Here is a 14,043-nt window from a genome sequence, read left to right as displayed (position 1 = left end):
CCACTTAAGATGAAGCTAAAGTAGCTTGATGAAAACTAGATAAGGCTTCGATAAATCAAACACCATATTTTCCCCCTTCTACCTCTGCCTTATACACTGGCCTTTGAACAAGCACAGCTTACGTCCTTTCAGGAGAGCATACAATTTGGAGGTAAACATCAGAAAAGGTGGTAACTCTAGCTCAGGCCCTAGAAGTGTGCAGAAGAAAACATCCAGCAGGACATGAAACATGCACCATCATTTGGAAACTGGTTTTGAGGTTCCTTGTGTAAAAAAAATAGGGACATTTCACTAGTAAAGCGAAGGTGTTTCTTTCTTATGAAAGCCATGCAACAAAGCCAAGTTAAAGTTTTTTCTACTCCAGAAAACAAAAGAACCATTTAAGCATCCTTGGCATCAGCAGGCAACTCTATTCAGGCAAGGTTTTAAAATGAAACCGTCATCTGTGCCTTTACACATCTAACTTCCCCAAAGTTCAGTTAAAGAAACACCCAAAGCAGACATATGAAATGCTATATACATGTTTATACACACAAGGAAGTTCAAAACATTGGTCCAACAGCACATCCAACACACACCGTCCAGCCTGACAGGACTTCTCTGCTGTCAGCTAACAACCTGTCCAGCCACTCTTCCTTCCTTTCATTGAAGACATTGTCCCCTGCTGCAGGTGACATCCATAACACCTTGCATCACCTTTGTATGGATTAGAAGAATAAGTCTAATTTATACATCACAGGTAGAGTTTCACAACACTTACAAGCCAACATAACAACATAGTCAAATTAATTATTATGCATGTGCATAGTCCAATAATCTTATTTTCTTGAAAATTATATCCCCATGTTCTTAGAGGTCATAACCACATCTTCTAGGTGCCTGCTTACACTAAGCAGATACTCAAATTCAAGCCATAATTCCTGAGTTCTGAAAGTTGACACTTGAGAAACTTTTCCTAGTTTCATGACATGCCATCCACAGGTTCAGCAGTAGCTGAAAATACAAGACAACAATACAAGAATATTGAATACAAGAATATTGAAGTAATTCCTGTGGTATCCCTAACCTAGGGGAGAATTAAGAGACTATGTCTGGAGTCCTGTTCTTGGAACAACTAAATCATGAGTTCTCTACCAGAACAGTTAAAACAGTCATCCAAGCAAGGGATGCTCTCTCCATCCCCAGTCTGTGATTTATGTGCTTATATGTTTGGTTTTTTTTAAGGATATGGATATAGCTTTATTTTGTACATACATAAATATAAAGAGCAAGATCACAGCATGGAATTCTGGGCTTCAGATTTCCTTTCGTGTTTACATGGACATTAAGTTATCTGGTTGCCAAGTATCCAAATATGGTTTTAAGAAGTGTAATCCAAGTTCAAGGATGCTCCCTTAGAAGAGTCACATTTCTGGACCCACTAATTAATTCAAACCCTGACATTCTCCATTTCTATCTCCACATACCATGTGGTTCAATACAATGTGGTCTGAACTGTGCAAGGCAGAGAGGCCACACTAAAAGAAAACACAAAGGAACTGTAACTGGAATTCAGACACTGCTTGTATTATTTAAACAGCCCAATTAATTCCCTTGGCTCCATAAGCCATTACCCAAGACAAGGATATCATGAATATGAATATAAGTTGCCACAATATAACCAGGCTTGCTCTGATGGCAGTGACACCCACTATTGACAGTGAAGCCACAGGCTTGGAAGGCAGGATGCTTGCCCACTAGGCCAGACAGTTCAAGAAGTAAAGACATTTTTCCCTCTTCAATCCTAACTATTGCTTCAAAGTGGGGCAGATGACCAGTTTGGTTCCTATTAGTTTTGCAAGTGACACAGTCAGTACCCAGGAGATAGGTATTTCTGTTCACACTAGCCAGTGCATTTCCACACACAATCCTTTTGGACTCCACACTACATCACCAGCCAGCAAATTACTGTATCACATTGAGCCAAACACACATGAGGCTCTCATACAGCAGAGAAATTACCACTCCATTAAAAGAGGGGGGAAAAAAAATACAGTGCATGGTCACCTTTGTGGATAACCTGGCTCAAAGCTCTGGAAGCTGAATTTGAACCTCAGATGAGGGTGCCCTAGTGTCCCCAAGCTCTGGTGTGCCCAGCACTCTCCAGAGCCTGCCAGTGGCAAGGGCTCTTAATGTGGAGGTACCACAACGTGAGCCTTGGCTTGAACAGATCCAAATGTCAGCAGCTCCCCTGGATGAGGACACACAAGTCATGAGTGGGCTGGAAACCAGTCCTGGACAAGAGCTCTGCATTAATACACACAGAGTGCTGGAGGGGAGGAGGGGGAGCTGCTGAAGACAGGCAGTTATTCAAACCAGCTGCTAAGCCACTCCAACCACTCACACGTACACAGTCTCCTGCATGTGTTCTGCCCAACTCAAAGCTACCAGGCATCCAAAACTTAAAGCACACAAAAGACATCTATACAAACACTTGCCAAAAATCTCATTTTCCAAGTGCAAGCTGGTTATTCCATGCATGGCAGAAGGGGATTTTATCTTGCTTTTACATGACAGCCTCTACCTCTTTGCCTCAAAATTCCCCAATTAACACTTCTGCAAGAAGTTTTGAAACTATGCATGGCCACGTATTTATCTACGCACATTCTCTCCCCTCCCTACAGAGCTCTGGGCCACGGGCTAAGCTGTCAAGCCAAGTTTCATCCCAAGCAATTTTTAAACACTCATCCTATAAATCCTCTGCAAAGGGAGTTAGTAATGGAAATACTGACAGAAACTTGAAGAGACAGCAGGGCAACTATAGCAGCCTACTATACATCAGCTTCATTAGCTGCAGATCCTTCTCTCAGTCACCTTCATTTTCCATTGGTGTACCTTGGCTAATTAACACACAAAACCTATGAAACATTCTTACAGTAAAAGGCAACATTTGGCCCCCAGCCCAAGTCAACATTGAGAAACTTCAACATCCTCTGCCAGACATAGTAACTGTACCAGATGGAGCAAACGTACAGCTAACAAGTAGCAATGAGGAAACTGAAAGCAGAGGAACAAATGCAAAAATCGGACCACTGGAAGAGGGAAAAGGAGCAAATATAACTTACCACTTTCATTTTTCTCTATGACATCCACGACCTCTCCAGCCTGGAGGCTGATCTCAGAGTTCTCCTGCTTCTCATAGTTGGACACCACCACATATTGCTCCAGGATCATGGGTTCAGAGCTAGCATCAGCACCTGGGGAAGGGAAAAAGCAAGCCGTAAGCCAGCTTCCAGCCATGGCTCCTTGAGAGCGACCTCCGTCCATCCGATTCACAACAGGCCAACTTGTCACCAGAGCCAAGCGAATCAGCAAACAACCTTGGCTCGCAGCATATCCCTAAATGGCTGGCCATATAGAAACAGCCTCCTCTGGCCCACAACCCAGCAGCACAGAGGGACATTGGAGAGAAGAAGAAGAAAAAAGGGGAGAAAAAAAAAAAAATTTAAAAAGGAGCCAAAAAAGTGAATTAGTTGCACAGTTTCATGATGGATTCTGAAAATAAACCTCTTCCCAACATGGTTTCCACAATCCTTGCTCCCATTCAGAGAGAAAAATCCTGGGCAGAAGCAGTATAAATCCACAGCTGAGCCATCCCCCCAGTAAACCCAAAGAAAAAACAGCTCTCCCCTTGGCGGCTCAGCTCCTTCTCCACTCTAAAGGCTTGAGCTGAAAGTCAAGAGGGGGCTGTAGATGCCAATCATATTCGTCTGCACTGCAGCCCTTAAATAGAAACACATGAGCGGGACTGAAAGAGAGGGAGGTGGGGTGGAGGGAGCGAGGGGAGGGCGGGGAAGAGTGTTTACTTGAAACAGAAGAAGAAAAAAAGTTATAGCGCCAGATCCCTGCTCAAACACGGCCACCCCCCCCGCCCCCCGCCAGCTCCGCAGTTCCGCATTCCCCCGGCAGAGCAGCCCCGGCAGGACGGGGCTCGGCTCCCCCTCTCCATCGCCCTTCTGGAGCCCTCGGAGCCAACCCCCAGTTGTTTGGTTTCTCTTCGGACCAAGGGCTTTCGGCTGTCAGAGCCATTTATGAATGAGAGCAGGCGCTCACGCGAACAGGGGCCACAAAAGGTGCAAAATAACCACTCTCCCTCCCTTCCTCCACATCACTGGTCTTTCTTTCCTTTTTTTTTTTTTAAATTATTTCTGACTTTTTCACCCCCATACCGAAATCATGCATTTCGAGGTGGAGCCGCGAGGCAGGCACAGCACTGTGCCAGATGTGGAGGGAGCCCTTGGGCTGCTGCATCTCGGCTCTGTAATGCAACACAAACAGTGCAGACAGGTCCTCTGCACTCCCAAACCCCGGCACAGTCTGACTGTGCTTGGCCTAGAAACCACCTTGAAAAGTCATGAAAACCGCTCGGTTTAGGTCTTTACTTTGTAAGAGCCAACAGGCTTTAACGTAAAATTATTTTACAGGTTTTCTCAATGACAGCAGTTTGGGACACCAGCATTATTATACATTTTACATATTAAGAGGCAGCTCCTGTCTCTCTGGATTAAGATGTGGATGGAAAGGGAAGACAGAAGCAGATATACAACTTGCTGAATGTCCCATTTTATACAGCCGGGACAGACCCAGGAGCCAGCTCCGGGTTTTCCTGAATTTCCGATGACAAATTGGCTATCAGAGATGGGAAGGAAGCAGCATGGTCTGAAACTGTCCACCAGAAAAGTCAAGGGACTGACAGCCAAGCACAGGATGTTGGGTGCTATATTTCCAAACTCAGCATGTTCGTATGTGTTTGGGCTGGAGATGCAAAGTGATTCTACAGACAAGTAATTAGCATCCCTGCCAAGAAAGAGGTAAAGAATGCATCAGCCATTAAAACAGCATCCTGTGAAATGAAAATCCTAGAAGAAAAAGCAATTAATTCAACTGTTTCCTGAAAGGAAACACTATCATAATGCCTCCCCTTGGACCAGATTTAAGAAATCCAGAAAATTAGAAGACTTCCTTGCTCCCTAAGCATGCCTCTGCCTCTCCTCAGATTACGTAAGTTAATTTTCTTTAAAGAGGAGTCATCTCCTCTAGAAACTTGTGTTTAAGAGATTTAGCTTTTCTATAGACAGTTGAACCACAGCCAGTAGCAGGAATAGGAGGAGAAGACCATGAACTGACAACATGGAAATTTATAATACAAATTTTCACCATAGCTGTCCATTCCACATAAGCATCGTGTTTCTTTTCATGATCAATCAACCTGACTCGTGCACTCTGGTTTAAACCAGTGCTAGTTGGGCTACCTAGAGTACAATGAGATACTTTCCTCTGTTTCACACGGTTTCCCACACACTTTTCTCCCGTGCAGAATCCAGCAGCATTATAATCTTCCTTCAACATTCTCAGGCAAGTAACACCTACAACCCTTATTTTGTTCTAGTCTTAAGATAAATACTAGTTTTTTAACCAGAAAAAAAAGCCATCTTGGACTTATGTCTACGCACGTGCACCAGCAGAGAATCTGGTGTGTAGAAAGGCAAGAGGGACCAAACAGTGGCAAGGGGAGCAGGGGACATACAGGAAGCAAACTGCTGAACCAACAACCCAAATGCCTTCTTTCCTCCAATCTACTAGGCAGTTTTCATGGGATTAGAGTAAGGCAAAAAAATCTGAAACACTGCATTGGCTTGGTGGCAGGAGCCGTGTTCATGTGATGCCCGTGTCCCTGCTGGGAACAAGGAGAGGACCAGGCTGGAGCACAGGCTGGCAAACACTCCACCGGCAGCCACAGAGGCCAAGCCAGGGACCGTGTGCCAGGGGAATGCCCTTGCCAGGAAACATGGAGAATCAGCACTTCAAATCCACCTCCGCAACTCTGCCTCAAAAAAAAAAAAAGGTTCTATCTGCATTCTCATATCTGAAACCCAGCAGGGCTTCTCTGGGTTACTCTGTTCTGCCTTGGATAAGGTAGTCACTGCAGGAGGATTTCTTTGTCACTACAGTGGCTGGAGGAACACATACAATTAAGAGATTGTTTTAACAGACGCTCGTATAAGTGCTACAGGGCTCCTATTAAGACCAAAAAAAAAAAAAATAGGGTGATAAATTCCTTGGTCTAGGAAGTAACCAAGGTCAAACAAACTTGTTCATTTACAGCTGCAGCAGATCATGCCTAGAGGATATCCCCCTTTCAAAGCATAGTGTCCCTGTGGCTCCTGGAATAATGGTCACCCAAGATTAGGGTGGGGAAGATTTCAGTAACAGAGGAAAGAAAGGAAGAAGAGGAGGAGGAAAAGACAGAGAAACAGCTCCCTCCAGTAACCAAAAGCCTTAACCATTTTCTGGGTAGCCTGGCTTCGGTTGTTACTACATTCCCTTCAGGCACAGTCAGTAGGGTAAGGGACTTTAATCCTCCTCAGCCTGCCATCCCCCACAAGCATCTTTAGATGAATTACTCCTCAGTGACACTCAGGATGCCCACAACATCACTGGGACACTATGTCAGACTCCCCAAAGGGGATTCAAAAGAACAAGACAGGCAACACCACAGGGAGCACATCACCAATTACACCCACAGCCGTGGGCGCTTCCGCATCCCTGCCAATCAGTTCAGGTCTAATTTGTAACACAGGACACAGCATGCATTGAAGAGTAACAGCCTGCTCAGTGTAAGCACACCAGAGAAGAGGGATGCAGCATGGCACGAGTTCCCCAGCAAGCTCACATGCAGCTGCAATGCCGTCCTGACACAATAGCCCTACTTTTTAAAAAGCGTCTTTAGCCCAGGCAGAAGTGGAGAGCAGAGGATAGGATAACATTGATGTGCCAGGTAAAGGTCCCCCCTCCTCTCACCCCAAAAAAGCAGAATTACTATTTTGGTTAAGCTCCAACTTCCAAGCCCTCCCCAGAGCAGAGCACAGATTGCTGGCTGAAATAAGAATTTGCTTGCCTCTCCATTTCTTTTTGCCTCGAGTCCGTTTCCTGGTTAAAGTCTTGAGGATACCCCTCCTCCTCTCCATAGGGCTCCACTTTACAATCCTCCCGCTCCTCACCTCAGCAATTCTCTTCCTGGGGCTGAGCAGAAATGTCATTGGAGCTTGTCCATGCCCCTCACAGCTGGCACTATTAAGTGACACAGTTGCACCCTGTCCCCCTCACCAGGCAGCGAGGAGGGAGCATCATTCCTCCTGCTGTACTCAGAGACCAGCAACTACTGTAAAAGCCTCCTAAATAAGAGCACAGAGTGCCCGTTCCAACAACATCCTCCTCCTCCTGTGTTGCAACAGCTAAGACCTACGATGGTTTTGCAATAGCCAAAAATGAAAACCACCAACTGGACTCCAAAAATAAAATCATCTGGATATGGGAATGTGAGACTCCCGATCTTTGCCAGATTACTCCGTTGTTATCAGGCTATAAACATGTCTGCTCTTTTAATCCATACAGCACACAGGCTTTTATATTTCTCTTTCATGATTATCAATCAAGTGTTTACAGATTGAGACTAAATGAATTAGTACTGGGCTGGTCAGTGGAAGTCCTGCAGAAGCAGCCAAAACCACAGAAACGGCCAGTGAACGCCACAAGGGTGAGTCACAGCTGAACAACCAGCTGGCAGGTAGTCCAGCCCTTCCGACATGGGCACAACTGCTGGGGACACGTGCAGGCTCTGCACGGAGGGGTGTCTGGCAGACATGGCCCCGAGTGTCCTGGCATTCCATAAGATAATGTCAGAGCTCCCTTCCATGCGTAGGGAGGAGTAACCGTGGGAGCTTGAATCTAGAGCTGTGGTTTCTTGTTAAAGCCAGTTCTTGAAGGGTAAACTTTTATGTATCTCTGGAAAACTCCTTTTGGGGAAGGACAACGGGAAAAAAAAAACCCAACCCAGAATAGCAGCAAGCCTACTCTTAAAATCCTCTGATCAGTCTAACCCCTTACAGCAATCATACACCCAGCTCTAAACACATGGAATTCCTTCCCCTAAAAACTTCACCTCTTTTCTTTCTTATCAGAAGTACCACATAACTATAATAAACATTAAAATTGCATGTTTTCTTTGAGCCTTCCACCCATGATTTATCTTTAACTGTGTTAAGATAGACTGCTTAGGTCTGCCTAAAAATTGGATTGTGTATTGCACACAAGATAAAATAGAATTTGCCATGTAATGCATGCGAGACTACACAAAGGTTCATCACATTGCAGCAGTGTTGGAAAAGCAGTTCCTAAAATAACCAGTTCCTAGAGTAAGCAGCAAGATGAGACTGATGAAGCCTGCTACAAATCTCTACGGGGACAACATGGATTCAGATCAAAACTGTGTTTCTCAGTTTAGGATCTCACTTCTATTCAGTGAGAGGGTTTTTGTTTTGTCTTGGTGTTTTGGATTTTTGTCCTTCTGTTTTTTATTCTTTATGTCCCCTAAACAATCGGGGCTTTGACTCATCTCCTGGATACTCCTGCACTCCAGCCTGTCACACTTCAGCCCCATTGCCACTTACCAAAATTCAGACTGTATTTATACAACAATTATTCCTGGAGGTAAGACTACTATTGCCACAAGCTGTGAGTGAAGGGGATTCATCTTCATCCCTCCTGCCAAACAGCAGTCCCCCCAAACCTAATAGTGTTTAGCTTCAGAGCTCAGAGGCTCTTGGTGTAGCAGCTCTGAGCCACAAAGCTTTACGGACAGAGACAAAAGTTCATCACCTCCCAAAGTTACTACAGAAATTCAGTACAAACCCAGTGTGTCAAGGTCTGGATTATTGCCAATTATAGACAAAAATAAACATTTGGGTAAGTCTACCAAATGGGTTATTAATACACTTATGATTTCTGTAGTTCTTCCCTGAGCTTGGCCAGGTAGCTCTTTTACAAAGCACAAAGACACACTCTTGCATTTTCAGAAGGGAGTTTCAGAAGCAGGTGACACCCTGCCATTAGATAGAGATGGGTGCAAAGCAGAAAGGGAATGGTTTGGATCTGACCAAGGGCAGAAGACCCAAAGCCAGAGAAGTTTGGCCTAAAGCCTTGTCCAAATCCCAAAGAATGACTGAGAATAAAACACTCAGCAATGGCCAGGTCAGCATGTAAATCCTCTCACCCCATGTTAGCAGCCATGATTGATGCACGAGAAGTTTTTCCCTAAATGAGTGTGCATCCCTCCACCCTCCTCAATTCCACAGTGCTCATGTGCTCTGCAAGCCTTTCAGTACATGGGGCAGTAGTAGCCAAAGCTCTAGCCTTTCTTTTTGGCTAATCATGCCAAAATCTGGTCTAGATTCCATGAGTTGCACCAAGTCCCTCCTGACCTCCTGGGTTACTGCTACAAACAGCTGTAGGGGGCCCATGCCAATAGCACACATTGCTACCAAGAAGAGAATACGGAGCAGAAAATTAACCAGGTTCCTGGATGCATTCCTCAGCATAAGACACATGTAGTATCCTAGAACCAAGATCTGGCTAAGCCTTCAGGAGTCTGGGACAAGTGGCAGCTTGAAGGTAGACTGTGGCTTCCAGCACTGGAGTGTACGTGATGCACAGCTAAAACCAGCAGCAAAACACAGCCCCCCACAGGGAACGCCTCAGGAATGAGCCTGGCCCATGGTAAATGGCAGGCACTCTCTCAAGCGGCTGCTCCAGTTCAGTTCTCCCCTCTTTACAGCCCTCAGCAGCATTTCCAACAAAATCCTGACCAACAGAAAAATTCAGTGCTGACCTTTGCCAAGTGGAGCTTATTAGTCTCGGGATTTTTATTTTTTATTTTTGATCTGCTAGGTTTTAAAACAGAGCCAAGAAAAATTAGAGGCAGGAGGGTGAAAGCAAAAAGTTGAGTCCCCTTTCCACTCCTCCTTGGAAAGTTGGCTCTCTGAACAACAATTCCAACCAACTAGGTTACAGGTAGCAACAGTTAAGAATACTTAAGTATTTTGCACACAAATCTGTTAAACTGCTTGGAGATTTTCACACAGCTGCCAAACTGGGTCTTCCACCAGGCTGAAGTCACCAGTATACTCTGGCATTTGCCCCAGTCCTGCTCAGTGGCACTACACATTCCCACCCCTCCACACAGCACAAAGCAGACCAGCCAAGGAGTTTAACAGCAGTCAGGGTGACCAAAGTAGTGCCCCACCACAGCACCTCTCAGGGTGTGGCTGTGTGGCGCCCATCTTTGTCCAAAGTACAAAATTAAACACTTTTCAAGTCTTGGGTTAGAGTCTCCACTTCATGCAGCAGGTTCATAACCTCAGCTAGAGCTTGGGCAGCATGAAACTGGCTTCTGTTCTCATCTCCAAGCCACAGCCCAGCTAGGACACATAAATCATAGGTAAAGATCATACCCAAATTCAAGTCTGCTCTACCAGCTTGACACATCAGGATACAACCTATGGCAGATCTGGACCGAAGAACAGCTGTTTTGGAAACTGGGGATTCATTTGGATGAGAAGCAAACTGAAAGGCCGCATGAACTGGAGCAGCATGGAGAGCTATGAACTTGCCAAATGTACGTAAGACTTTTGAGCATCACTGTGTTTCAACATTAACCTTCTCGAGCACCATGCAATGCAATGAATCACTTATATTTGCACTCTCACCATGCACAGATTTTTTTTTCAGCCAAACTAGCAACATGCATTTAGCTAAAAGCAGTAAGCAGAACAGAAAAAAAAATTGTATCTGTTAAAGATTTTGCTTCCTTGCCCTTTGAGGAGGCTAAAACCCTTGGCATGCAGTTTGCCATTCTATGTATGGCAACATGAAACAGTCCCAACAGATCTACTGAGTCAAAGAAACTCAACCTCACACCCCCAGCCAGGTGAGGGGTTCTTGTCATTTTTCCTGAGGGACACCACACCTCTTCTATCTCCTCCTTAACACGTTTCTCTCCTGCTCAGTCTCATTCTGTTTTTCTGTCTCAACTTCCCCATGACCTATGAAACAGCAGGCTCCTGTGACTGAATACTTCAGATATTTCTGCACTTTTATATCCAGTTACCACCCTCAAATTAGACCTATTCTGCAAAGATGAGGCAGAACCCCCCAAGGATATATTCAACTTCTGTCAAGGATAGCATTTCTGGAACCACAGCAGTCCAAAAACTTCAGACAAGCAAGCACTCATCCACCGAGGGTGGTGGGATTTTGTTCACATACTTTTAACAGGGCATGAACTTAAATATTTACCAGATCTGGTATGGAAATCAGCAGGAGCGTTTCCATCTTTCCTTACCCCGAGGTTGTGTGTAGCCTTAACTGCTTGAGTGACCAGCCCAGCATCCTGTACAGACACAGGATCTATCACTTGTGATCTCTCCTTCTAAAGTCTGAAGGAAAAAAGAACTCTTCTGTGATATCCCATGTCAAGTGATAAGTGTTTGCAGAAGAAATCCACTGGTTACTCAGCAGAAGTCCTGATTCCTTATACTATAAAGCTTAGTTTTCACCTCGTATGGGACTACTGCTCCCTAGCCCCTGGGAGCTAGCCCCTTCACCTCAAAGTTGTTTCCCCTGCTTCCTCCTCCTTCCTGACTCATTGCAACAAGGAGACAGATGCTCCCTTGAAAATTTGGTATCTTTATCAGAGTTTCATCTTTTTCATGTGAAATCCTTTCTATTTACTGCAGAAATGAAAAAGAGCATTTCAGAAGGATAGGGAGCACACAGTCATATTTCTCTGCCTTACCTTAACCCATAAAATTTTCCCCACATAGAATAGTGAAACCACAGCTGTGCAGGTACTTAGCTGTGGCCAGGCTCAATCTACCACAAGAGGGGAAGCTGCCTTGGACTGTGGCTTTGAGTTGGGCAAGGAAGATAAAACCCTGCAAACTGCTAACCCCTGCTAGCAGTAACATCAAGGTGATACAATCATCAGCAAAGCTCTTCCTTACCAGAAATCGTGCATGAAAAACCAATACACAAGCAGACAGCAGATCCTGGGTACCCACTGTCACAGACTCATACTCAAGACAACTCCAAAACCACACACAGCTTGAACTAGAGAATTCTGTTTTCAATAGCATGCAGAACACCAAGACACAAGAATTTACCTGGAACGACACTCTTTTTTGGAGTCTCAGACAAACTGGACATCCAAACTTGAAATCCAATCATAGGGCAGCCATGGAAAGAGAAAGTAATTAGAGACACAAGAAAACAGTCAAAACCAGTCATATCAGAAAGTCTGAGAGTTAGTAAAGACAGCTTTGAAAGAGACATTAAGTTTTTCTTAAGAGTAGTGTTGGCATGATGGGGACTCAGAGGAAGGACAAGTCATAAGAACCATCCAGTTAATTTTTATGTTTTAGTGCATTTGCAGAACTTACGAAACTGATCTGTAGGTGATCCAATTTTGAGCTCTCTGAAAAAGATATGCCCTGAGCTTATTCCCAATAGCTCAGAAAACACATACCAAGAGACAGTTTGACTTATTAAGCCTCAGACCTGCAAAACTATTTATCTTTACAGCTGTTAATGATACCCAAAAGACACATAGGCAACTCTCAGAGACTGAGCTTAGCAAGCACATATAAGTTTCTACAAGCATCTTGTTACCCTGGAATTGCATTAAGGAAAATAACAATAGACAGATAATGCTCCACAGAAAAGAGTACAAAGCTCCAACAAAGGTACATTCAGAGTATAACTAGAAGTTCCATTTTTTAACCAATGAATGAGACAGAGATCAGGTTAAGGAGAAAGCTGGTAAGAGTTGCTACCGACCGGGTCAAAAGGTTTCCCTCCCCCCTCCATGAAATGAGGTGGAAATACTTGGCTTGGGAATTTGGGAATAATCTTCAAATGTTAAGTGTTAATTTTTTTCTTGAATACACTGGAAGCATGTTTTGAAAGTTAGCAGATTTTCCCCCATTTCTAAATAACAAACATTCCCCTTCTGTGGGATGAGGGAACAGAAGGGCAGCTGTACTCTTTCCCTGCATGGGAGAAAATACATCTAGAAAGAGATGTTTATATGACAGTCTAAGAATTTCCTAAATTCTAACAACTCCAAAATGCAATTTGAAAAACTTATCTGCAATGGGGAACCCTGTTCTGGACCCAGCAGTTTAACAACAGGGAAGATGCACCCATCAACCACCTGGAGAGAAAAGCAGGCTATACTGCTGGCCTTGTCTGTTTGTTGTTGTCTTTTTGAAGTGCAGGGTATATCCAAGACAGTCAAAAGATTAATAGATAGTAACGTAATAGATTCACAGTACATATGTAACTGAGGAATTGCTAGCATGGTACAGAACTTAAGAAACAGCTTTCAGACTTTCCCAGTGGAAACCAGAGGTCCAAAAAACACATTGCTGTTTTCTCAGCACTAAGGGAATGGCAAGGTCTTTACATCCTTTCTTTAAATTAGGGACACAGTTTTCATCGTGTAGAACAAAACTGCAATTCAAATGGATTCAGTATTTTGCCTCCTTTACAGTAAACTCTCTACAGTGGCAGCTTGGAGAAAATGATGAAGTCTTTCAATCGTCTGACTCCCAAAACCCATGTGCTGCACTGTCACAATACACTACAAAATACACAGTGGTAAATAACAATAATTCACTTTGGACTATCATTTAAGAAAAAATGAAAAAGTCCCCACATCGGTGAAGTGCAACAGGAAATCATCTGGCAGAGTAGCTTGTGCTGTAGCTCATGGAGGGAATATACAGCATGTTTCTATTACAGACTTGGGGCATGCATGGGAAAGGGTGTGAAGGAGTTGTTGTCAGCAACTTGTCTATTAGCTTTTGAATAGATTTCCACTGCCTTCAGAACACGACTATGAACTTCTGTCAGCTGTCAGATCTTTTTCCAGACAGAAGAACCTGAGTATGACAATGATAAATCAAGCAGATGATGTATTGCAGGGAGCAACTGGGAAGACTTCAAAGTTTGCCCCCACCCAAGCTGCAGCAAAAGACTGAAACACTCAAAGTTAGAGGAAATAAGCTGCACTTAACACAAGTTTGGGGATACTCTGGATCTGTCTGCTCAAGAAGAGAGCTTAAACCTAGATCCACAGTAGCCATATCTACAGACACCCATGTGAGA

General features: G+C 44.2%; 1 protein-coding gene across 1 annotated transcript in view; it reads right to left on the bottom strand.

The window, feature by feature from the left end:
• The window catches only part of SH3PXD2A (SH3 and PX domains 2A), a 253,851-nt gene that overhangs the window by 68,831 nt on the left and 170,977 nt on the right, over positions 1-14,043 (bottom strand). The window contains exons 7-8 of the mRNA XM_032116746.1: positions 12,039-12,086; positions 3,105-3,236 (exon numbers count right to left, since the gene is read on the bottom strand). Of these exons, the coding sequence (XP_031972637.1) occupies positions 3,105-3,236; positions 12,039-12,086 (180 nt within the window). The remainder of the gene's footprint in view (positions 1-3,104; positions 3,237-12,038; positions 12,087-14,043) is intronic.

Source organism: Corvus moneduloides, chromosome 8 (genome assembly GCF_009650955.1).
Source record: "Corvus moneduloides isolate bCorMon1 chromosome 8, bCorMon1.pri, whole genome shotgun sequence".
NCBI classification, from domain to species: Eukaryota; Metazoa; Chordata; class Aves; order Passeriformes; family Corvidae; genus Corvus; species Corvus moneduloides.
The sequence above is the reverse complement of the archived record's forward strand: the minus strand, read 5'-3'. Positions and strand labels throughout refer to the sequence as shown.